The 26843-nt window shown below is 39.3% G+C and overlaps 2 protein-coding genes across 2 annotated transcripts in view; one reads left to right on the top strand and one right to left on the bottom strand.

Moving 5' to 3' along the window:
• The first annotated feature begins 5466 nt into the window (after positions 1-5466).
• zfp36l1b (zinc finger protein 36, C3H type-like 1b) lies at positions 5467-10587 on the top strand. Its single transcript, XM_079639132.1, has 2 exons — positions 5467-5666; positions 7746-10587. Exons 1-2 carry the CDS (start codon positions 5616-5618, stop codon positions 8748-8750), a joined length of 1056 nt encoding a protein of 351 aa, XP_079495258.1. The 5' UTR covers positions 5467-5615; the 3' UTR covers positions 8751-10587.
• Positions 10588-12755: 2168 nt separating this feature from the next.
• The window catches only part of rad51b (RAD51 paralog B), a 44949-nt gene continuing 30861 nt past the window's right edge, over positions 12756-26843 (bottom strand). Inside the window, exons 10-11 of the mRNA XM_079639131.1 lie at positions 13510-13673; positions 12756-13274 (exon numbers count right to left, since the gene is read on the bottom strand). Coding sequence (XP_079495257.1) covers positions 13558-13673 — 116 coding nt within the window. The 3' untranslated portion in view covers positions 12756-13274; positions 13510-13557. The remainder of the gene's footprint in view (positions 13275-13509; positions 13674-26843) is intronic.

Below are 26843 nucleotides of genomic sequence, written 5' to 3'. Positions count from 1 at the left end.
GATCATTGTACAACTTGTTACCTCAGAAACATTCCCAAAACATCCTTTGAATGTTGCAAGTAAAATGTTCTTATTTTGTTTTTATGAAACATTGGGACAATGTTATATTGAGATCATTGTACAAACTTTAACTTTAACAACATTCCCAAAATATGCTCAAAATGTTGCAAGTAGAATGTTCTAATTGTGTTAACTCGTCACATTAGAAGAACGTTTTATAAAGAACATTCAACATCTCATCTCTTAATAATATCCTCAAAACATTTTCCTAATGTGACAGAGAGAATGTTCTTCTTTTGTTTTTATGAAACATTGGGACAATGTTTTATTGAGATCATTGTACAACTTGTTACCTCAGAAACATTCCCAAAACATCCTTTGAATGTTGCAGTTAAAATGTTATATCTTAGTTTACATTTAACGTTATAGGAACATTTTTTAAAATGAGAAAACATCCTTAAAATATTCGTTAAACGTTATATTCAAATGTTTTCTTCAGAACGTTAACCAAACTTGTAGGGAATGTTAGCCAAAGTTCTAAGAACGTTCCCTGCTAGCTGGGATGGCTTTGGTGCTTCTATACATTTTCAGGCATGATGATTTAGACACGAGTCATGCGCGAACGAGGCCTGCTGCAACCTGTATCGCATCAGTATCATGCAAGTGTGATTTCAGGCCATCTCCAAGGCCACAGCCTCAGATGCCCATATCGAGGTAAATCAGGACACGGCAGATGATAATAAGCATAAGCTATAATCGACCGCTGCCTGGGGACACGTTCTCCGGTTTCATATCAATGCATGAACATAAGTTGAAGTCCTTTCCCACAGGTTTGAATCTAAAAGCAGTTTCACATTAGCAATGCTGCTCTGAAATAGGCTCTAACCTGAAACAGCTACAGCTAACCGCAGTTTCTGAACGCCACTCGGGCGCCACAAACTTAGCCGTTGTTCTGTTACTTTCCATTTCCTCTGACACTTTTTACACTTAGGAGACAGGAGAGAAGGAAACGTGTGCATCTTTACATTAGAGAACGTCTGTACAAAGGACTATCCATCTCTTTTCTTGTCTTGCTCCCATATGTTGCACATTACAGGCTAATCACATCCAGACTTGGAGCCATGGAATGTCACCACCTTGCTTTTGGTTTTATTTTCCATTGCGAGTTCTACTCTCACAGGAACAATCATATCTGACTCACATTCCGCTGACTTCACTGAATAATTTCAGCAATTAATCTCAGAGTTAATGTCATACACGGAATAGGAAGCAAAACATGACCTATGGTCACGAGCGGGGACTATAACAGGACTAGTCCCTGCGGTCACCCACCCAAAAGACAAACAAAACTTAATTTGACTTGGCCATTTGTGCAGGTTCAGGTTCTGAGTTTGTTGGAAGTCCTGCTCAAAGTGTGACCTTTTGTTCTGTAAATTCAGTCACATCCAGAGCACATACTTTTATTGATGTGAAAATGCATCAAAAACAACAAATGTGCTGTTGGGTAATTGGAAGGACTCAATTGAGCGGAGATTATGGTTTTCAAGTGCTTCAGGGAAAACAAATTTTCCATGGAACAACCTTTTAGAAGTCCAAAATAAACTCATCTCTCATGAATCTCTAATAAAATGGAGAATACCTGAAAACAAACCTTCCCACCAGATACAACATGAAAAAACATGTCTCCCCAGTAACATTTGGTGCCGTGACCCAGATGAGGGTGAGGTTTAGGGGGGTGAGTGTTATGTAGGCCAGTAAGAGCTGTGCATATAAACCTCACTCCCCTGATCTCAAGAGGCGCTCTATCGCCTGACGCTAGTGGCTGGTCTTTAGTGTCCTTGTTAATGAACCTGCCTGCTATGCCGGAGGCCTCGGTTTGAATCCCGCTCGGAGCGGGTCGGGTATGACTGGTTACAGAGGTAAAAATCATTTAACAGAATCACAATGACTTGAAGAAATCGTTCACCCCAAAATGAATAAAGTAACCCATGTGTTATTTCAAATTGGTTTGGATTATGAGGTATGGACTACTTTAATGATACTTTAATGGCGCTTTTGTGTTTGTTTCCTTTTTAATCCTTTTTAATGTTTGAAAGTTAAAATCCTCATTTGTTATATAAAAACGAGTTTTGTTTGAAAAATGAGTTTAGAACAACATGAGAGTGGGAAAAAAATAAACAATTTAAAATGATGGGTGAATTATTCCATTAAAAGTGCAGTAAGCAATTTCTGAGAAACGCTGTTGAAAGTGGATCAGACCAAGCAGCACAACATGCTTGTTGCCAATCAGCAGTAGGGGGCATGTCCACTCATGATGGGGAAGGAGAGAGTGAGCCAATCAGCAGTAGGGGGCATGTCCACTCATGATGGAGAAGGAGAGAGTGAGCCAATCAGCAGTAGGGGGCGTGCCCACTCATGATGAGAGTGTGCAAGAGGGAGATTTGAAGAAAGACTGTAGAAAGAGAGATGGCTGAGAGACATTACAAAAGAGGAATATCACTGGGAAAAGAAGGATTATGATCAGGGGCCGGTTTCACAAAGCTATTTTAGACCGGTCTATTGTTAGACAAGTCTAAAATGTACTCCTAGACTAGTCTAATGCAAGTTAGACTGTTTCACAAAAATAAAGACTGACTTAATTTAGACCAAACAAATTAGACACCTTACCCCAGGCTAACGATCTAAGCTCTGTTACCTTGGCAATCAGTTACATTACAAACAGCCAAAAGAAAAGGGGAAATGTTTATTCTTGTTACTACATTCTCTGCTAAATTTCCCAAGTAAAATGTCCTTGTAATTGTTATACTCCTAACAAACACATATTTTCCACTGGGGTAAACTGCACTGAGCGGTTGAATGCGCTTACTCGATCCGCCATGTTTTTTGTTTTGAAAAGTGTCTTATTTTACCCAGAATGCATTGCAGAGTAGTCCTAAGATAGTCAAAGTCTTCAGTGCTTTGTGCAACGGTCTGATTTAGATGTCTATCTGAAGTCTGACTATCTATATCTAAGCCATAGTCAAGGTCTATCTTTGTGAACCCGGCCCCAGGATCAGCTCTAGGACCCGCATTTATATTAGAAAAGCTTTCCAGCACTGGAGAGAACGAAGTGGCCTGAAAACAGATGCGATGTTGCGTTGTTTCTGCTCCATATGTGAGTAATGTTTCAAAGAACCAAGATATGCTGTTGTTAACGTTAACTCTAACGGGACAGTTTTGAGTGTTGTTGTGTTCATGTGGGGATGGTGTGCTGCTGGAGAGTAACAACCAACTCTTGCTTGTATATCCTGTGTACAGTATGTTTATTTTTTGTTCTTCCTTATCGTTTGTTCGTTATCCTCACTTTATTTTTTGCGAAGCATTATTTTGCTTCACTTCAGCTATGATAAAGAGACACACTCTCTTACATTATGTGTATTTTGGGGGCGGAGCAATGAAGGGAGGGGTGTGTTTGTTTGAGTTGATTTCAAATATCAACAATGTTTCTCAGAAATTGCGTACTGCACCTTTAATTCTAAATAAATATACTGATGTTTTGACTTTTGTAGTAGTAATCAAACAATTAATTATGTAATTTGCTTACTGTTATGTCTTTCCAAACCTGTCTGACTTTCTTTCTTTGTGGGACACAAAAGGAGATACTTTGAAACTAAATGGGATCTAAACAACTGAACTCTGTTGAAAACAAAAATTTTAAAAAATAATCTTATGTGTTCCTCATTAGAAAGTCATGGGTTTGAAACAACATGAGACTGAGTGACCTACTGCTTTAAAGTGACTTATTTCATTAGCATTCTGCCATGAATAAAATATCTAAGCATGATTACTAAAGTCTAGATATAGAAAACAAGCTGAAATAGACTTTGAAAAGCACTTCTGTGAATACTTGGATACAGCTCCAAGGCTCTGATAAAAATTGAAACCGAAGGTCAGGGTCTTTGGCGAGGGACGTTGCGGTTGACAAAGCATTGAGGACAGGAGGTCCTGATGGGTCAGCTGAATATGCAGAAACTATTTTCGGGTAATGTTTGGAGAAAACAATGCAAAGGAAACCAGAAACTATCAGAGACATGCTAAACAAGCCAATGCCTCGGGTTTACAGGATCAAGACCCTGGAAGCAGTAAAGGAGAATATGCTGGCTGCAGCATGAACTGTATACTGTGCGTCCTTTTCATCAATCAATGCCTATGAGTTAGTAGGCCTCATTAAAAAAAACTGTAAAAACAAAACTCAATCATTGAAGGAAAATGAAAATGAAAAACAAAAACAAATATCTATAACAAGCTTTTCACTACTGCACATTTCAGATATAAGGAAATGACAATATTCCATGCTGAATAAAAACTAAATAAAAATGACTAAATCAAGCCAAATCAAATTATTTTATGCATCTTTCACTGTTTTCACTTAGACTGTTTTGACATGTTTTTTTTACATGTTTTCCTTCTATTCAAAATGTACCATGTATATTTTATGATCATATTTTTAAGGCAAGACACCACAGGTGAATAGGGTAAAAAAATTACAAATATAAATCATCATACTTCCCCAGTTGATTGATTACATTAGGAATTGCAAAACGTACAATATAGTATTAAATATTATTTAATTAAATTTGCACTCGTTTGCATACATTTCTAACAAAAATCTGACAAATTAAATGTTTTTTTATATATATATATTAGAATATATATATATTAGAAAGAAGAAGGGATATTGGATATCTATTTTTATCACTACATAAATCAGAAAATACTGTCATGTACAAACCCCTGTGTAAAAACCTTCAGAATATAGATAGGAATAATACTGTAAAGTACAGTAGCCTACATTATATTATAGTACAGTAAAAACACCGTTTTTGCCTGAAGACATGTCTCGCCTTAAATAATACTTCTATTTGGAGCCTTTACATTTATTTTATTTTATAAATGAATCCAAAATCAATGTATATTCAAATATAGCCTAAGTGATTTTCTAAAAATATATGGAAACAAATGTAAACTAATAGCTGGATTTTCTATTAATAAAATGTACAATAGCCTACAGTTTTTTTTTGTTTGTTTTTTTGCATACATTGAGACCCACTATCCATTAGAATAGAAATATAATACAAAAAAAGATGTATTATAATATTATGATATAATATCATAATATGATATTATGACTTCGGCTACTAATACCCACTTCTTAGCTTCACTTTCAATATTCAAATTCATATTCGTGTTGTTTGATTTAAATATAACAGCTATATTTGGAATGCACTGAATGGGTTAAGTAAAACGCTCGGGAAGAACTCCAGGCTGTGATTAAATGTATGGTAATGAAGTTTCGAAGAAATGAAGTTTCGTAATCAGCTGAGTCTATATCACGTCAAAGCGCCAAGAGACGTGCGGAACCGGGGCGTGGCCTGAAACAGCCCCGCCCACTCCGCCAGGAAGACTGCGCAAGTTTTTATAAAGGATATGCGCGCAAGTTTTGGCAGGACAGAGGGGGCTCTCTGCGGGGCAGAACTATATCAAAGACCCTTCAAACACAGGAATACTCCCACCGTGCCTTAACAAACCATCTGTTTTTCAACTTTTAAGTATTTTCAACAACTCCCGATTCCACAATGACTGCAGCCATCGTGTCTTCTTTCTTCGATTACGAAGTGACGAATAAGGTAAAACATATTTTTTGGGAAAGTAGTTTTAAGCATTTTATCAGTTTACATGAGTGCAAAACAGATCAATATCTCATAAAAATGCAGCAGTAGTTTGAGAATCTGTTTTCTGCACCGATGTCAAACTTTTCTTATGTGTGTGTGTCTGTGAGTGAGTGAGTGAGAGAGAGAGAGAGAAACTTGCTTGTGAACTTTATCTAGTTTTGTGCATCTCATGATCTGCAGTCATCGATTGCTAATCGATTAAGGAAAGCTAATAGATTAGATTAGTTACATTCATCTGCGTTTATGCGTCATTTGTTAAACGTATGCTTCACATAAAGGTTTGCATTATTTGCTCTCGATTCGATTATACACAACAGGGAAGGCCACAAATCTAGATTTCATCTGGAATAAAACGAGTTCCCTAACATGGTAAACATGGGTTAGACTTAGGCTAATGAATTTACTTTACCTTTTTTAAACGGTAGTTCTAACTTAAAATGAAGGCAATTTTATTGATTTATCGTAGTACTAACTTTAGTTACACCTATCTTGTGAAATAATCTATAGGTCAGCTGTGTGAGCATATAAAGGTCTATATAAACCATGCAACATTGTACTGTGTGAACATGCAATCTTAACTGTGACGTGAAGCACAATAGTTTTCAGCAGAACGCATTAAGGGGCGTATGCGTTTCATACAAAACAGTTGGACGGACGGAATGAAACTAAACACAAGGCGGGTCTCGAGATGTGCATTTAAAAGTTAAGCTAATGTTAAAAGGATTGTTTGACCCAAAACTAAAAAAAAATACTCACTTCGCCATTCCAGTGTAGTGTTATTAAAGGGATAGTTCATCCAAAAATGAAAATGTCATAATTTACTCTCCCTCAAGTTGTTCCAAAACCTGTGCGAGTTTCTATCTTCTGCTGAACAAAAAAGAAGATATTTTGAAGAATATTGGTAACCAGACAGTTTATTGTAGCCATTGACTTTCATGGGATTTTTTTCCTACTATGGAAGTCAATGGCTACTGTCAACTGTCTGGTTACCAATATTCTTCAAAATATCTTCTTTTTAGTTCAACATTAGACTCATGCAGGTTTCGAACAACATAACGGTGAGTAAATGATTACAGAATTTTCTTTATTGGTTGAACTATCCCTCCAATACAAAAGGCTAATGTTAGGCTAATGTCATTAGGTGGCGTTTCGCTTGAATCAAAAAGGATAATTGTTTTAAACGCCTATGTTTAAACAAAAGTAGTTGGTGAGTAATATTGTGATTCTTCTGAAGCCATCATTCATTTTATGAACGCTATCACGTGACTTGCGTGAGCCAGTAGTGTTTGGCATCAGTTATATCCACCCTATAATGTCACATAATATTTTAATTGAACTGCTAATTATTATGTTTGAGAGTTAACTGATGGGTAATATTCTCAGTCAATTACGACTTTAATTTCTCACCATGTGCTGTAATTTTATCAAAAAGTATTGCTCACCATTCAGCATAGAATTTCATGGGGCAAGTAAATGACAACATTTTTGGCATAAAACTAGACACGCCACTTTTAAAAACCTGACACTCAGTGAACAAGATTAAAAAAAGATGCAACAAACTGGCCAAAGTTGTCTCAGACACATGTGACCTACCTAGAATTCAAACATAGCCTGGGTGGGCATTTTTATCATCCCCAATACATAGGCTAAGCTAGATTTGATTAAAATGCATATTTTTTTCTTACCTTATAGAAAGCCAGAAAAAGTTACGAGGTTTTGTAACCTTATGAGAGTTTTTCGTAGTTATTGGTTATGCAATAAATCATCATGCTAATGCGCACCATTTCAGATGATACATGAGTCTTGCACATTCAGTTTTATGACTTAATAAACCTTTCACTTTTAAAGAGATTGCTGTGTGGGTTAAAAGTGCTGGGTCATTAGTGTTATCTCTTAAAAACAGACCTTAGAGCTGACCTGAAGACAGAAAATACCATCAGCATGTAATAAACTCCCACTGGTGGTATTTGGAGCAAAGTGAGTCATAATCATGCCAAATTTTTTGAGACATTGTTCTGTTTACTTTATTTTCAGAACAATAAGATGATGACCTACAACAGTCCCCTCTCCAGTCCCCATATACAGTCTGTCCCCTCCACCGGTGCCAATACCCCCTTTACCCCCACCGGGTCCCTGCTGGACAGGAAGGTGGTGGGTACCCCTTCAATGGGACTCTACCAGCGTCGCCACTCTGTGTCCGTTACCAGCTCCAAATCAATGCAGAACCAATTTATTAACAGTCTCAAGATGGAAGGCTCGGTTTCCATGAATGGGAGCAGTAACAACAAGGAGAACCGCTTTCGTGACCGGTCCTTCTCTGAAACCGGGGAGCGTCTAAGGCCGAGCAACATCACGTGCATTAGTGCCAACGGAAACAGCCAGATCAACTCGAGCCGCTATAAAACCGAACTCTGCAGACCCTTCGAGGAGAACGGCACTTGTAAATATGGTGACAAGTGCCAGTTTGCCCACGGGATGCACGAGCTTCGTAGTCTAAATCGCCACCCCAAGTACAAGACCGAGCTCTGTCGCACCTTCCACAGCATTGGTTACTGCCCGTACGGGCCGCGTTGCCACTTCATCCACAACGCAGAGGAGCGCCGCGGACCCCCTCCGCTCTCTGCCTTCAACAAGATGGAGCGCCCACGCCTTCATCACAGCTACAGCTTTGCCGGTTTCCCAAGCTCAGGTGGCTCCCAGGACAGCCCAACCTCTGTCACACCTCCGCCCATATTTTCCACCGAAGACATCAACGAGTGGCCCAGCAACCCCTTCACTTACTCGAGCCAAGAGCTCGCCAACCTGTTTGGGCCCAGTTTAGGTGGCACCACTGTTCCTGATCTGCCCGGCCCTCACTCACCTACCGCACCCTCCTTCTTCAGGCCCATGTCCGAGTCTCCACCAAGCCCTCCGGACTCCCTCTCCGACCAGGAGGGCTACCAGAGCAGCCTGGGCAGCCAGAGCGGATCTGAGTCACCCGTGCTGGACGCGACACGTCGCCTCCCCATCTTCAGCAGACTCTCTATCTCTGATGATTAAAACCTGCCCCTCAGAGATCTCAGGCCTTGAGAGGGACAAAGCAAAGATAGAGCAATTTTCCTCCTAGCAAATCCCTTCCTGTCCTCGGTTTGTTTACAGCAGAGAAGTGGAATAAAGTACAGTGTTCTCGTAGCCACTGAGTCAAATCAGATACCATATTACCCTGTAGCATCAACTTTGAGCATATACCCACGTCTTAACATGCCTGATGTAATGCAAAAAAACCCCAGAACTGTTCGCCTCTAGGCCCGCTCAAATGTTGAGGTCTCGGAATCCTCAGTGGAACATATTAAACAAATCCCTATTTAGTTCATTTTGTTCAAACTAAAGAGCATAGTTTTTCCTAAATTGTTCAAGGATGTTCTTGTTCAAAGAATCTACTGAATATTATTGCAACGATGTGCTTTACAGACCTGAAAGTGCCACTTTTCTTGCAGAAAACTCTCGCCGGTAGATCGTCGGGATTTTAAGTGCCTATAAAACAATTACTTTCCTACTTTTCCGATCACGTAGATTTTTTGGAGATCTGGGGTAGAAAACCCATCTTAGATTTGTATGAATCATTCTGAGAGATATTTGTACGTCTAGTGGTGCTAAATGGTAATTATCCCTAGAACATGTGATCCCTTACGGTAAAATAGTGTCTGCTGGTTGTTGGATTATGTAAGAGAGAACATGTGTGAGAGAGGACGTCCTTCCTTTATTCCTTCTGTTCATATTACCACTAAAGATGTGACTTCAGTGGCCACTAATTGTTTCGTTGTAAACAGATCGTTGAAATGTTCTATCATTAATTCAATATTGTATTTCCCCTATTATTGTTATAATATAGTTATTATTGCATCATTACAATTATTGTTGGTATTTTCTGTTTGGAAATGAGAACTTTCAGACTGAAAGTTTTGCTTGTCAGTGCTTATTTAACTTATCAAAATGTATTTATTGCTGATTGTAAGCATTTTTTTTATTTTGTTTGTATTTATCTGGATAATGAAACAATAGAATATATTTTCCTTTATGTTAAATTATGATCTTCCGTATTAATCGTAAGATTGTGAAGACCTTTTTCGTTAAGTTTCAACAGTTAATATATTATACTGCAATGACATTTTGTAACTACATTTTGATTTATTTTTAAAGTGAAGCTTAATTTAAAATGAGAATGCAAGAGGATTGTTTTGCATTTATTTATTATTTTTCTCCCTAATGTTGGACTGCAGTTTCAAGATGTTTATGCCTCTATAATCCTTTATTATTTGGCTCCGACCGTCTAGAATGTAAACTGAGTTTTCTTGACAATAACAGTCCTGTGCCTGTGATTTTATAAATCTGATGTTTAGACTGGGATCCTCTCACTAAGACTTCTTTCGGTATGAACAAATCACAGACAATAAATGCATTATAGTACCAATCTCATGACCCCCGCGGTGGTCCAAACCTCTGATCTGACATGTCTAAAATGGACGGTTAATAAGGGAATTGTGAAATATGCATTTGTGTATTTATTTTGCCCATTTTGAAACCATGTTACGTACACCAGCAAGCATGTGTTGTTTTGATTTGTTATGACTCAAAATTCTTATTTATTTACAGATTTTGGACCACTTCTACTTGCTAAGTGCCTAACAGTACATTCCAAGAGTCTTGTACCTTTTAGGGTTGTAATCCAGAGTTCATTATATAGATTTTAGTGGAAATTCGAGGTTAACAGGATTGACATTAAGAGAGCTACATTTGAATGTGTCCTATGTTAGCAGCTATTGCTGTTCACATCAATGTTTTCTTTTGTAACGACAGATTGCAGTTTAAACCAATAAAATACCTATTTATAAGCAAACCGACATTGTGTTTTATTTCCACACGAATGACAAGCTCGATAAATGTGACAAAAGAACCAAGAATGACTCTGAGCGGTTTTTGTAAGTTTGGCAAAGCAAGGGTAATAAACTAAACTAAAAAACACAAACAGCTGTGCTTATTATTTCATGCCATATTTTGACATTCTCCCTGAATAAATTCTTATTCCTAAAAGCCACAAACTTGCATTCCACACTGATCCCAATACAGGAGGGGGGAGGGGTGGGGGATGTTAATGAACCAGTTAAAATGCTCGAACTGCTTTCCTGGAAAAGTGCTCATACACAGGAAATCAAAATTCTGTCCCGGCCCAATAGTGAGGATGTGAAAGCCCCTAAACTATGTCTTTCCCTGGCACTGATTTCAACAGGTTTTGGAATCTGGGCTGCTTTCAAACGTACTGGCAATGACTGGACTACTAGATAGAAAGAACAGGCCTCTTGAGAACAGACAGTATGTTACTGTAGCAACAGTCAGGAGGGGTCTACGTGTTTGCTCCCTACGTCACTGAACAAGCATCCATGCTCTGCGAGCACTGTCAGTCCTTGCTGGGTTGTAGTTTAATTTCCCTTAGAGAGAGAATACCAAGCTAAGTTTCCGAGGAAAGCTGTGATCATGAATACAATCATGGCAGATAGGAGCCAGATGGCCATCTGAGTAGTACAAACTTGAGCATTTTCACTGCTTTAGCTTTTGGTCTTGGAAAATCCTGTTGTCATTTACTAACCAAATATGACTTTTTTTTTCTTATTTATAAAAAGTAGATATTTTTTTAGTACATATTTAATTCAGTAGCTGCCTTTATATTTTAACTCTTTCCCCACCAGCGTTTTTTTTTGTTTTTTAGTTACCAGCCAGCACCAGCATTTTTTATAATTTTCACAAAACTTTTCACAAAAATGTCTGTCAATGGCAAGGGTTGTCTCACAAATGACAGAAAATTCTAAAATTGAGGTAAGAGTCCCTCAACAAGGGGATGATAATCTTTGCGGGGGTCTGTGGATTCAAAAAGTTTGAAAAACCTTGCTTTATAGTATGATTCATGTTGGGTCTCATTTTAGAGACTTAAGAGTTTTAAGGTGAAGCAACCCATTACAACACAAATTACAAATCCCGTATTTGGGGTTGTCACTGTTGGTAAATGTGTTGTTATTGTTAAAAAAGGTATTCTGTTAAGAATGCACACGGCAGTCAGTGTCTATGCACACCAGGGCTGTGGGTCACTGGGCCTTTAAGAACAGACGCGAGGAATAAGGCCAAAGTCGCAGTTGAGCAATACTCGCACCATAGACTTTGTAATTCCTCTATCAGCTCTTTTTGTTCCTCTGAGCTGTTTCAGAGGGCAATGAGTAAACAAAGAAGAGTTCACAATGTCAGAAAATTGAAACGATTTATTCTAATGTGTGTATAAAAGGGGCATTTTGGGGAGTTTTGAGCTAGGGGAATGTGTGGTTGTTCGTATAACTTCAAGACTAAATGAGCCAAGAACAAAACAAAAGGTTCTGAAACAGAACTGACTTCAGGTCATAAGAAACCAGTTTTATCAATTCAAAAGCAAACACTGCAAAAAAAAAAAAAAAAATCAAGGCTAATTTGTATATACTGATAATCGACAGAAATTCAACAGTGTTATCTCTCAGAACAATAAAGCCCCATAAAGTGGGTGCATGCTGTGGTTGGTTTGTACTGTGGCACTCATAGAAAGCCTGATGTGAGGGATGAGTACAGATCACTGTGGATTTTAGATCTCATGACTCTGCTCTGATTTTTAAATTCACCATGAATGTATTATTCTCCAGAGCCTTCTGGTTTGCAGGGAAAGAAGGAGTTTCTTTGGAAGGAAGGAGAGTTTTCCTCCCCTCGGTACAGGCACAGGCACAGGCAGCGATATCGCCACAGGTCAACCATTAAATGATCTGTCAAAACATGTGAACTCTCAGCCTATCAGCCTGCTTATGGGGGGAAGGGAGGAGAGATATACAGAAAGAGGATGAAAGAGAAAGACAGACAGAAAGAACACCTACTCAGCATTGCGGAATGGGTAGTCAAAACTGACTTTATCTGCTGGCGGAGAGAGCTAAAGATCGTCGTTTGCGCTGTCAGCACAATCTGCTAATGAAGCTGAAATAATTCGAGATTAGAAGACCTTGAATTTGAAAATCAATTAGATTTATTAATGTTAGAAGTTTAAAAGCTGTACTTACTGCACTTTACTCACTAGAAAAGAATAGACCATAGAGAATGTGTCAATGCTTATATGTGCAGATACAACCAAAAGCAAAACATGCCGAAAAAGGAGGAACCACCCAAAATAACACCATTGTTCATCTAATCAGACAAACTTCCCTTTAAGGCAGAGGAACCATGGGAACGGGAGTCATGGGAACAGAAGCCATGGCAACGGCCAGTCAGGGTCAAGAAGCGTTTGGCCAAGACTGCTGTCTTATCACACGACTAGCGAGAGGAAAATTAAGCCTGTCAATCAATAGCTGACTGATGTTGCAGTTTTCTAACTAGATGAAAACTGAGGTAATGTTCTACGAAGGGTAGTCTTGGCCGTCGACTTGTGGAGTTTGCTCTGTCCGCTTTGTGTCTGTCGTTCTTTGTTGCCATAAAGGAGCTGCTGATCCACCACATGTTCCTGCAATGTTTAACCATGACTTGTACCTGAAAGAAATCATAAAGCAATCGTATTATTTAATTGTTAGGAATATCTATGGTGCATGATAAATATTAAATTATGTGTCCCTCTACAATTTCAATAGCCTCATGCAAACTGAAGTGTCAGTAATAGTCATCAAATGACCATCGAAATAACCTTGATGTTAAAATGCATCATCACACGGCATTGAGTGTTTAACTGACATAGAAAACATTAGTCACTTCACATTTGTTTACTGGCCTTAAAAATAGGACAATAACAGCCACTAAGTTCTGCAGTCAAGGGTTCTCAGCAAGAAGAAGGCGTGGACTGGGAGAGGTTGTAGATGAACCCCGTCCTCACTCTGATTGGCTGAAGCCCTGGATCTGTTCCATGGATTAAAGAACTTTCTGGGTTTTCATTCCCTGGAAAACATAAAAGCATAAAATTAAAATAGGAAGTTATATTATCAAAGACCCCTGACCACCATGACTTTGTCTACTAAAGATCAATAAGTGACTAAAATATCAGATATTTGAAGGTAAGGTTAATTCAGGTCAATTTTGTTTTGTATGATATGAACATGAATAAAAAAAGAATACATTTCTAAAAACTTACATTTTTAAAAGATTTCCCCATTTCATTCTCTTGGACATTCTTATTTTTCATTGACCCTTGAGCAACCCTTTAGCCTTGTCCACTGTCTCCCTAGTTTACCTGATTAGATGCAAGTGGCTCATGTTTCCGGTAACTGCTTCAAAAAATTACTCCACAATATACTAGACAAGAAAAATAGGGGTTGGTTTTGCTTTGGTACAGGCTGACACCATGGTTTTATACACAGGTACACAGTATACAGGTATCAATTTGAGTGAAAGTTTGTGGGGGGAAATAAAGGCTCCACTGAGACTTTAGGTTGAACCTCCATTGCAATCTACGATACTTCAAGTCTTGGTAAGGAACAGAAGCAGTTAAATGACCAATATGTATTCCTATAAAACCCCAAAAAACATACTCCTGGTGACCAGCTGAGTGCCAAATTTTATGTGGCCAGGTTTGAGGGGGAAGACAGTGTAGAACATGGCTAAATACACATTCATCTATGTTTTGCCACTGTCATTCCTGTGGCTGTGATGCTTATTATGAAACCTCTTTATTCCCAAGCTCTGGCTTTTCATGAGAACAACACCTCCCATGAGGCTCGGTGCTAGTCTTGTTTCATTTTCTGTTAAAACCTCATGATGGGGCCCTAAAATAGAAGGCAAAGACATAAACATCAAACTTCAACACTCAGTGAAGCAGTTTTTATCGGCAGAGATAAAATCTATATTGGGTGGAAGATCACTGTAGGCACTCACATTGGTAGGCTCTGCATTGCTTATCTTCTTAATTTGCAAACACTAATTGAAAACGAACGATGTCCATCGCTTTGAGACATCACCATCAGTGTAAACGCACTCAAGACTCGTGTACTAAAGCTAGCACAACCTCTGTAGAGTGATATTAGCATCCCACACACTGGCAACTTCCATGCTTGGAGTAATAACAGCCATGAGTGATTTTTCCAATTCCCCATAGAAATAACAATCAGCAAAACACATGACACATCAAAACAAGAGGGTTTGTCCTGGATGAGTCCTTCAAAACTATGACTAGTGATGATTTCACATGACTGGTATTCCAAAGCTAAAAGCGTGAACATACTGCTTACAAACATAATTATTCACTTCATCTGGTTCGGTTTCCATTGCGTCATTCTACGCCGCCGAAACATCTATTCAATCTGGAGATAAGCAAACCCATAAACATACTTGAACAGAGTGGAGACGGATGTTGACTGGATCTCCTAACAAGCCTCTATATGAGACGTAACATTAGTTTCGAGAGGCAGCGCCCTGCTAATACCATGAAGCAGAGTGGTCGGGAAATGCTCTCCAGCAAGTAGGCCACTCATACTCATGTGCTCTGCATTTTCCATTCGACTGCCTCTGTACAGTACGGCCTCTGTAATCACACCAGCAGCTTGAGACAAACCGTAAATGTTTACATATGCCTTTAAGGGGGCTGCTCCAAATTCCCTTAATATCCAGCCTTTCTCTCACCCTTTGTCACACTCAAACAAGCGCACACTGTGCTGTTAACAAGAATAGATGAGAGCTATTACGCTTTTTTTATTACTCCATAAAGCAGAACACATGGGGCAAGTCTTAGCAAGATTGGCGAGACAGGAAATAGCTACCGGTAAAAGAAACCTGTAGCTTCAGGAGGCGCGAACATGGCCTATCACTAAGGTTGTCACCGAAATTAAGTCACAATCTCGAACTTCGAAATAAAAAATGGAATCGTCAATGCTGCCACGCCCCCATGTCACGTTTGGTCGGCTTGTCAAGCGTAAAATAACACGCGTGTTGAAGTGCTGCGGGTCAACCTCCTCTAAAGGGGGCCGCACACCGGACGGCGGACGAGAAGCGCCGCGCCGCATCTCTGACAACTCGAGGTATCGCACACCGGACGCGCACTTTCTCAGTTTATGACCTGCAATATTATGTTTGAGGACATTACGGAATTAAGATCATGTCTGTACTATGTTATGATTGTAGGCTACTGTACAATTAAATACGTTGCTTAGTCTGCAGTCTGAATTCACTTTATCTCAGAGCGTCCGTTGACTGAATGAATTGAGAATATCACCTGAAAATCCGATAACATCAGCAATTTTCATTCAACCAGCTGATTTCTGTAAATGAATGTAAAACTAAATGTATATTGCAGCACAGGGTGAAGTCATAACGACGATTTTAGAAAAATAAATGTAAATTTAATATAAAACTATGTAAATGGCGCTCTGTGACGTTGCTGGGCACCGCGGACAGACGCCGAATGGCACCGGTGTGTGTACACTCATAGAGAATAATGTGTTCGAATTTTATCTGTTCGATAAAACAGATTTATCTGTTAAACCAACAACTGTTTGTTTGTTTTGTTGTGAACTTGAATGTCATCTTCTGTGAAGAAGACTGCAGTTACAAAAGAGAAACTAGATGACACGTTATTTTGCTTAAGTTTCCAATTGACTGAATATAAGTTATTGTTACATTATCTTCTTAATAAATGTTTTAAATTTGACAATGTAGTGTGGTACATTGCAAACACAGGTCGGATATTATGCATAAAAGTCTGGTCTAAAAATGGCATAGCAACCTGTGCTTTAAAAAAAAAATTAAAAACAGAGAATCGAATCGAACCGTGACCTTAGAATCGAAAATTTAATCGAATTGAGGATTTGGAGAATTGTGACACCCCTACCTATCACTCACCGTTTTTCCATGTGCCCTTTTGGAAATGGAATGCAAGAGCTTTGAGAACTTCGAACAGGCACAAGTGAACATGTAGTAGTACATATGTAAAATAAATGATCCGGTTCGCAATGCCCAACTCGCTGATCGAGGACAAGCACAGAGTGAACAAGAGAAGACTCATCTTGAGGGCTCTCGCATTGACCCCCGCAACTCTGCCACTTTGATTTATGGAGCTCAGATGGAGTCTGGAGGGCTGCGAGGAAGAGATAAAAGGTTCCTTGAAATGAACACCGTTGTGAAACCTGCTGCTGTATAACATAACACAGAAAGGGCCCCTTCACCTGGATCACTGCAGTCCAGAAAACGTCTCCTTGGGGGGACACATCAGTAAGACTGTCTGGGCACAGAGAGAACTCTAGTGGATCAGCCCCACCAGAATGTGTTTTTGCACTTGAGTAGCATGTTGTAAGTCTTAGGAAACTGAAATCATTAGTAAGCCCCCTTTTCTCATAGGCCTGAGCTATTCTGGGTGCAGTCGAAACAAAACCCCCACAATAATCAAACCGAATTGCTAAATTACAGAGATGAGCAGCTTGAAAAAAGTCTCAAAATCATGGGAGCTTTTACCCCGCAGAACCACAGCAGCAAAAGCCATCCAGATTCAACACTGATTGCTAATAATGAGTCAGTGTGGTACTGGCCAAGACACATGGTACAGCTCTGTAAAATCCCTACTCCTCACCCTGCTGGAAACATTGAGTCAGCCAAGGCCTTTTGTTTCAAGTTTATCTGTGTGAAGATAATGTAAGGCTTCAGCTTAGACACGCTGGGTAAATAAAATGGCACCTTCATGTTACCCAGGCTTCAAATAAGTTGCTTAGTTTGTCTAGAAAAATAGGCCGTAGGTTTAGGATCCTCTGCCATGCTTTCCTGACAGGATGAAGAGTTTCGTTGTTCCCTTGTTGTTCCTGCAGATCCCATTGAACTCGCAAATCCTCCATGTGGCCTGGCAAAGGGGCAGCTTAATAAGGGCCTCGTTTTGTCCTTTGTGAGCCAAGGCTGGGGACATCAGCAAAAATGTTCTGATTCAGAAATGCTCCATTTCCTCTGTGGAGATTTGAGGACACTGTGGCTTTTTAAGAGAGCCAAAATGAAGGACAGAAAGGGGGAATTGCAGTTGTGTAATTGCCCTTACATAATCTCAATATAAATTTTATGAATTGGATGATAACCAGCCTTGACAGTAAACACCATTGTTTGCAGGCTTGTTTTTTATGGGACGTAGGGTCAGGGTAGTTCATGTAGCTCAACTTAACCTCCTTCTTTTTAGGGTAGACCTCAGGGATTAGAAAGATGAATTCAACTGACAGTCATCTGTACAGATCTGACTCAGAGCTTGAAAGTGTAATGCAAAGCAAATTTTACTTTCAGGAGTTTGGGTTTTGGTACCCATGTATGCAATGCCCTCTGCTGAAAGCGGAACACAGTTCTGTGAGTGCGGACATTTGCAGCTGTGACAGGGTGAGTCATTCTGTTTAGCACTTAAATAGAAAGGGGGTTTCTGTTCAACAATGACACTCACATAAGTACAGACAGAAATCTGCACGTGCGTATGTGCACGCACACACATACACTACGTCTCAATGGATGCTGGTAAACCAGCACCTGTGAACAGAATGAATCTTAAGAGAAACATGGCTTATGCAGAGGCTTTCGTTCATTGCTTCCATATTCACATGGATGCACGTGTGGCTGGAATACAGAGCAGCAGCTGCAGTCCGAGATGTGAGCAGATGACGGTTCCTAGAAGAAAACCCGCCAGTTCTTGCACGTCTTTTATCCAATTGATCAGGCAAGAGGGAAAGAATTCACCAAAAATGACCCAACACCTGGGTAAATCAGTAACCGAGAATGAACTGCCCCTCAGCAGGAGTTCTCTCATTGTCTCTCTAATATGAACTTGAGGAAGTGTCTTACAACAAAACTAAAGCATGAAGTCCAATGCAGCAAGCAAGTTATGTTTTTGTGACAATTTGGTCAGGTCCCAATTGAGATTGTGCAAACTCGATCATCAATGACAAAGCAGAATCTTTTTTTTGCATTAATGCATCTTTTGAAAATAACAGTCATTGATATTTTTTATTATTCCCATATGAGAATCACAAAAATAGTTTAAGTGTATGGTGGTGCAATGTAAAAAAAAATAATGTTTTCTTTCTTTATAAATCATAAAGCTTTTCTTCAAGAGAAAACAAGCAATAACACAACATGAAAAAAATGATCTTCCAAACAAAATAAAAGTAGGGGAAGGTATGGGAAAAACCCCAGAATTCATGAAAAAGATAGAAAGTAAAAGTGGAAAACAGGAACATTGACTAAGTGGCTGAGAGAGAAAGTAAAACTGGGATAGAGCAAAGCAAAGGAGAGTTAGAAGGAGTCAAATAAATAAAAAGGAGAGAGAGAGAGAGAGAGAGAGAGAGAGAGAGAGAGAGAGAGAGAGAGAGAGAGAGAGAGAGAGAGAGAGAGAGAGAGAGAGAGAGAGAACAAAGCCATCTTTGTGTGAGGCGCTGAGAGAGTGGAGCAGAGCCAGGGCTTAGGGGGTGTTTCACAAGAGTACACTGACTGCATTCCTGCAATGTGATTATGGCCACATTTAATTTATTCTCCTGCAGGAAACACACTTAACCCTTCACTGTCCAGCGGCTCTCATCAACTGGTCTTGAACCTGAAATCTTTTCCTTTATAATTATCCAGTAAGTACATATTATGCAAGTACAACAGTTGTGTTATGACCTAACACAGCTTGCCAAAAGACCCAACTACAGACTCTGTAGTTCATGGTGATTGCTTTACAGTCATTCATTGACTTTGCTTTGTGTTTTGCGGCGTTAGACAGCCCTAAATCCAGGCTAATTCAGCCTGAAGCGTTTACACTGGGGATTCCCAGCACTTGATATTCTTTACATACACAAAGGCACATCTGAGGTGAAACTTCACATGCTTTATCTGAAACTAGAAGTATTTGTTGAGGAAATTTGCAAGAACAAATTAAAACATATCTAGCCTTGCAACCCTAGAGAGGATAAGTGGTAAGATGGATGGATGGATGGACTCAAAACATGCCAATGCACGTAACTTGAAAGAAGCACAGTGTAAGGACCTTGTCAAATGTAGAGCAATACACTTACACAAATTATCGCAAACGTTTCTTACCAAACACTGTAACAACGAGCATAAAATAAAAATACCATTTCACTATTGGCCCGAACGGTTCTGAGCTTGGTGAATAACAGTACCAAGTGTATTTCCATTAGAACGCGGTTTGGTACAGTACAATTACGAACCGTTTCATGCTCTGATTTCTCAGCAAGGTTAGCTAACCGCAATAATGACAGGAAAAGCGTGTTGGCTTTAGTGATGTGGCGAGTCACAATTGGTATTATACATTCTAATCCCGATTCATAAGCACCATAAAGGAAAAATAAACTATAACCGTATCAACCAGCCAGGAATAGTAGAGGACGGAACTATAAAGAAACAGTACCTGTTCGGCCTGATGATGAAAAATACCAGAATCAATACAATGGTTCTGCCAGATCTCAATTAGGGCAACAAAATGAACAATTCTATAGAGGTAATTCATTTCAAAAGATCTGTATATACAGCATTAGTCATTTCAGCAGATTGTATAGTGTCTTGAACAAAGCTGTGAATTAGCTTGATCTGTTGAAACAAGCTTGATGGTCATGGTTTCTGACCGCTTTGATTAGGTCTGTTTCCTAAATCCTGGAAGACCACACACAGGTCTGTCAGCAAGAAAAGACAACCAATGCCTATTTTGACGAGCCCACCCTAGCTCCCTCAGTGATTCTATGTGTTTACACCTTACACAAAGAGAGGGAAAATTAGATAATGAAGAGAAAGCAGCACATCATTGGGGTTGACCACTTCCTGAGGCCACAAATATGGTAGCCAACTCATTATCAAGCCACCTCTTCATACAACAACTGTACTGATCTCTAACCATTTGCTGGGGATAAAAAAAAGCAGTTTTCAGAGAGAGGTAGGGTGGGTGGGGAGGGCAAAACCAATGCTGGCCTAAATAAAATCCCCTCTCCAAAGGATCAAAGTTGTACTTGGCAATTTAATTCCAAAAGGATATTGCCGTTCCCAAAGGCTTCCCCTTGCCTCCAGCCATCTAGGCATGTTACCCCTCTCATTAAAGGCAGAGTCTTAAGCTGTAGAGCAGCAACAGGGGCAGCATTATTCCAGATCTGCTTATTCCTGCCCATTACAGAAAGTAAGTTATGTCAGTCCAACCACAATCCTATGAGGTTGGACCAAATAATCTTATCCAACACTACTGTCATTTAAAGGAATTACATAAAAGTTTTCCAACATAATCTAATAGTGCATAGGTGGGGTTAAGACAATTATAAAGTTGCATTGTTTTAGCTGTGCCAGCACATCTGAAGTTCAGCTTCTTAGAAAACTTAACTGTATTATTCTCAGAGGCAACGTCTCAGTTCAGATGCTAGTTATCTACTAGTATTAAATATTTTTTGATTCATTAATATCATATAATATTGGAGATACGCAACAACGGTTTTCAACATTGATAATAGCAATAAATGTTTCTCTAGCAGCAAATCAGCATATTATGATTTCTGATTATGTGTCACTAAAGACTGGAGTAATGGCTGCTAAAAATTCAGCTTTGCCATCACAGGAATAAATGCAGCCTTGGTGAGCATATCTTTTTTTACATTCAGATTCCCCTTAATTAGGCATTAATAGTGTTGTTCAATGGTTTTCTTTATCTAGACAACATAATAAATAATAATAATTGTAATCATTTTATTACAATTTAAAATAATAAAATTCAAAGATGTAAGTGAGCTACATCACATCAGCTGAGCCTGATCTTGCTCTGAGCATTAGGTCAAGGGAAAGGGAAACAATTATACAATGGAAAGTAATGCTTAGATATTTCAATTCAGCTACTTGCTAAGAGTTCAGCAAGAGTGCAACATTCAAATGCAGCAAATGCATCATGCCATGAGCAAAAGGCAGCAAATCTGGTACAGTGATAATACAATTCATATTGAGTGCATTAAGGGCGAGAGGTGTACATAAAGCCTTTAAGTGAACAATACTGTATATTAGGAGGTAATTAGAAACTTGAAGAAACTAATCATTGGGCAAAGTTACTGATCTGAAAGAGGATGTGTGTTAAAAGCCGGGGGGGGGGGGGGCTTATACAGCTAGAAGGGAGAAATAGACAGCTAATCCCTACAAGCAGCTGTTGTGTTCTGACCTACACCAGAAGCTGCCGTCTGTGACCTCACTAACACTGGTGTAAAGGTTAATCATTAAAGTGCATATACACCTACACTCATCTCTTAGGTACAGAGAGGTGTTTGACTAACCCCATGACAACCCCAGGTTATCTCAGACTTGAACTGCACACCTACCTTGAATCACACATTTGAGGTCAATGAGTTTTATTTTCTGCACAGAATTCATGTACTACCTTAAATACTAAACCTAAAGGACGTAATGTTTAAGATTTAGTTTGTAAGAAGGATGCGTGAACTGAGCAAAGTATTGTTGAGGTTCTAGGTAAGGACTAGGCTCTGATGTCTGAGAGTAGGACACTCTTGAGTGACACTCCTATTGTATATTCTTGCAATCTTCTCCACCTTTGGCACTTCACTCATTGTGTATGCACATGAACAGACATGCAGTATACCAGGGATGTTAAATCCTGCTCCTGGAAGGCTAACCTGCCCCAACACCAGAAGTTTCTAGTAATCTGAAAAACTTTGATTATCCTATTCAAGAATGGTTCATTAGGATTGGAGCTGAAGTCTGCAGAATATTGCCTCCCAGAAGCAGGATTGGACACCCCAGCATTAGACTTAACTGCATGCTCATGAAAGGGGCTGGTCAGTTTTAAAAATGTAGTAGAGGAAAGATGACACTAAGGAAATCTGTTGCTAGTTGAGCGTGCTGATAAAGGGGCCTGTTTCAGTAATGTCTATTGGCTGTACATTTACAAAAGAACAGAAAAGTGATTGCCTTCAAAATGAGATGGTCCATGAAACATTCCATGTAGCCATTCCTACATTTTCTGGTGGTGCTACCCAATATCAATAAGCCATTTAAAGACAACCCACATGGATTTAAAAGGGATGCCAGTGTCAACCGAATATATCTCTTTGGTGGTGGATTGTCACATGATACCGTGTAGTGGTGCCACAAAGAAAAGCTGCATTCATTTCCTTCTCATGGATTGACCGGGTCATATCACTGGCCAAGCAAATGCAGGAAACCTAGTCTTAGCCTCAGATGTCACGCCCACGGAGCGCTGGATGAACGTCTGATGCATATGGCACACTTAGGGGGCTTTCACTCTTCCCTTTACCACTCTACAGATAAAGCGTTGTCGGGATAATTTAGGTTTCGCGTATCTACCCCGAAGTGATACAATTCTGTCTAAAAATGTTTAAGGCCAGACGAGTAGTTTGTTAAGGCTTGGTTTGTAGGGAATTACAAACCTGCGCACATATATTCAAATGCACATAACTATAGAATTAATTCTTAATGCGCACATGAGCGCTATCAGCATTTCTCACAGGTTCGCGTTTAAAGTCTGTGTTGAGAGAACGGTGTCGTCTTAGCGGTCTCTAATTTAATAACTTATGATCGTTGCGACAGAAGTGAATCAATCAAAACTAACTTTAGCTGAAAAATATATTTAATCAAGAACCGCTATAAAGCCAAAACAATCTGTTACCTTAAATTATCCGTTTATCACTGTAAAGCCGCTTTGAAACAATCTACATTGTTAAAAGCACTATATAAATGAAGATGACTTGACCTGACTTGACTTTCACACAGCGTTGTTCTGGTTTCACACTCAACTTGATTCTATCAAACCCTGGTGCGTTTGCGTGCATATTATGTCATTGCAAACATGCACGGCGCATGATAGAAAACAGAACGCGGGTCAATATATTGTGTTTTTTATTAATTCGGTGCTATTATGCGCAGTTGAGTGAACAACACAACACACGTGTGTCGCATAAGGTGGCCTTCTGCTGCTTGGAAACGGACTGGAGACAGTGGATTTCCATATTTGTTGCCCTGATTCCACGCGCAATGCGCAAATACACTGCAGGCTCACTCTCGCTCGTATCCAAGGTAAATCATCAACACTATCATCCCTTACATGTACATCACTTTACTTCCTGAACAAGTGCGCACCCGAGTCCGATGTGTTGCTTTTACATTCACGCGAATCACGGCACGGTTCGGGAGCAACCGAACTCAGACCACCTCCTCCAGGTAGTCTCGGGTTCGGTACCCCAGAGCGCAACCGGGTCCGCATGACAGCGTTCACATTAGCGATTTTTCATGCAAACCGTGCCCCGTTCCGAACTAAACTGCCAGTGTGAAAGCACCCTTAATTGGAACCACTTCAGGATTTTCAAAGTCATCTGATTGGTTGAAATCTAAAGAATGACCAGGAGATGTGTCTGTCATGTTCTTTAACGGTCCGCCTAAAAACAAAGATGCCAAACCCCTTCGTGGAAGAAGCAAGCCGTTGTGTTTACAATTGTGACAATGAGTGCTTATCTTGATCAACTAAACACTGGTTTTTCAAAAGTATAGTATGTTAAGTTCACGGCATAGACTCTTTAAAATATGTCCAAGAGTTTTACACACCAGTCTGTTATTGTAGGGACATTGACGTTACATTTCCACACCCCTAAGCATTATACGGAACAAAACTAACTGTGATTGGTTGCTTTACATGTCAGTCAGAAGGCCCCTGGGCAATCCTTAGCCAATGAAATCTGCTATGGAGTCCAGACCTTCTGCCATCTGAAGGTCTGGCTACGCAAGACTCTCATGAAACCTAGCACGTGTCTGCATTAGATCTGCAGTAATACATGAGTTTCTTTCAGATAGGGGCACAAGCACAGAAAGTTTGGACATGTAGCCTGCAGTCTGTTTATTATAGACAGTCAGTCTGATGTTTGGAGCAAATTTTCCTTTGGCAATAATTAAGGTGTGACAAGTCCAGTTATTTAAATTCGATAAGAATGGGACCAAGTTGGACTTGATGCGGTCTGCATTTCTCATAGGTGTTCAACTTCAGCAAGTAGAACAACATTTCATCACCAGCAGAATGTTGTACTGAAATATAAAAATGACCAGTAAAGAAACACGTTTTCCAAATTTCCCGGCAAGACATGAGTGGTACACCACATTACATTATCTTTGCCAAGATGTGGTTCTACCAGAGAACTATTACAGTACCAAACCAATATGCACAAGTCATTCTGTAATGACTTGGCCTTTGCCCTTAGCTGGAAGCAAGCAAACTTCGATATATAAAATTCCTTTAAAATCCTAGAGCTTCTTATGCGCATTCTTAGTTCTTGCATTGGAAACATTAATAAAAAGCAAAATATGACAAACCACAAGTAACAAAAGAGGAAGCGAAAGACATTAAAAACCAATAACTCATATTACCAAAATATCTTTTACAATCCCTTTGACTGGATAAAAATTCAGAAATTCATACAGGGAAATGGTAATGAAATACCTAATTGTGTTTGAGTAATGACTCAGGTGTTAGAAATCTGACTTTTGACTGTGTTAACTGGTCAAACACTGTAAATAATATATATGTTCTACAAATGTATGATTACAATTTAAAGAGGACATATTATGCTTTTTAACATTTTCAACTTTCCTTAGTGAGTAGAGTCCTCTTAACAATAAATTTGTGAAATTTGTGAAATAATGTTGCTGTTTGAGCATGAAAAAGGTCTGGTAAGTTACAAAGCACCAAGCCACTCCAAAGAGAATTGTTCTCTATATCAGTAAGCACTGTTTCTGAACTCGCTGAAACACCTTGATTGTAGTCAATTTGAGTTTTCTTCCGGTAACATACACATCACAATATGGTGGTATGGCTGAGTTGTGTGTTAGTTGTGCGTTGAAATACACACAGTAATGGTAAAGGGTGTGGCATTTCCGAAACACGGTCAAAGAGGTTGACCAATCACAACACACTGATCCAGCCGACCAATCAGAGCACATTGCGCATTTCTGAAGGAGGGGGTTCATGGAGACAAGAACTAAACAGAGCGTCACAGACAGACTGGGAAGAGAGGTGCTGCAACAATGTAAAATATTTGAAAATAATGTTTTTTGAATATTATATCACAAAAATCCATTCTACTAGACCCCAAAAACAAAATCAAGACTTTGAAAAAGAGCATAATAGGTCACCTTTAAGGTTTAGATTTGTTTTACTTATTGTTGTTTGCGACTCTAGTTTTTAGTAACTGAAAGTCACACTGTTTATGTAAGTGTCATTAATAAAGGGCATAATATGGACTCTTAAAATAAATTGTGTTTAAAGACAAAATCTTCAGCTATTTAATATATTTCTCAGCCCAAAGTTTTAAATTGTCCTAGGTCGCTTTTAACGGTAGATCCAGGACTAGTTACGCTTTGTTAGACCCTTAGACCATCAAGCTCAAGAATGTTGTCCTGAATCTGTAACTATTATGGATGGATGGTGACAGGTTAATAAGACATGTGATACATAAGTTTGTTCTTACCTTTTGTTCTTTTAAGATTGTGGTGTGTAAACGGTAATACAGACCTTATATTTTACTCATCAGTATTATGGTCTTAATTTTTCATAGTGATAGTCTTTAGAGCTCATTATCTGCTGAGTTATTAAATGACGTCTCCTGCTATTTGTTTAGGTGTGAAGCTCAAAGCTAAGTCAAATGAATCAGCATGTGCTACATAAGACTGAGAGGAGAGAGAGAGAAACTCATGATTAATGTCAGCATGCTTATATCATCTGGCACTACGGCATTTACTGTAACGTATGAAAGCAAGTTTAAGTCACTTCTTGCTCATGGTGAGATAAAAAGGGTGACCATATGGAGACAGACAGACAGATAGACAGGCACACACAAACACACACAGTGCCGTCCAGTTCTTCTATTCTGCAGTGACAGCATGTTCCATATGTGCTCCATGGTGAGTCCCAGCAGGCTGTTAAACAATCCTCTATCCATAAGTGAAATCCCAGACATGCGAGATATTGGGTAATATCTCTTTTGTTGCTTTCTCTCCTCTCCATTCTGCCTTGTATTAGGACTGCACGATTATGATGGCAATCACAATCAATTATTTCTCTACATTATGATCAGGATTATTCCGACAAAAATAATTGACTTTAAAAATACTTATTTTGTT

The sequence above is a fragment of the Phoxinus phoxinus genome (assembly GCF_949152265.1).
Source record: "Phoxinus phoxinus genome assembly, chromosome: 16".
NCBI lineage: Eukaryota > Metazoa > Chordata > Actinopteri > Cypriniformes > Leuciscidae > Phoxinus > Phoxinus phoxinus.
Note: the sequence above shows the minus strand (reverse complement) of the source record. Positions and strands in the feature narration are given on the sequence as shown.

Coding starts and splice junctions, on each gene's coding strand:
- zfp36l1b (XM_079639132.1), top strand. CDS start 5,616: ATGACTGCAGCCATCGTGTCTTCTTTCTTCGATTACGAAGTGACGAAT. Junction 5,667..7,745: donor ATTACGAAGTGACGAATAAG/GTAAAACATATT, acceptor CTTTATTTTCAG/AACAATAAGATGATGACCTA.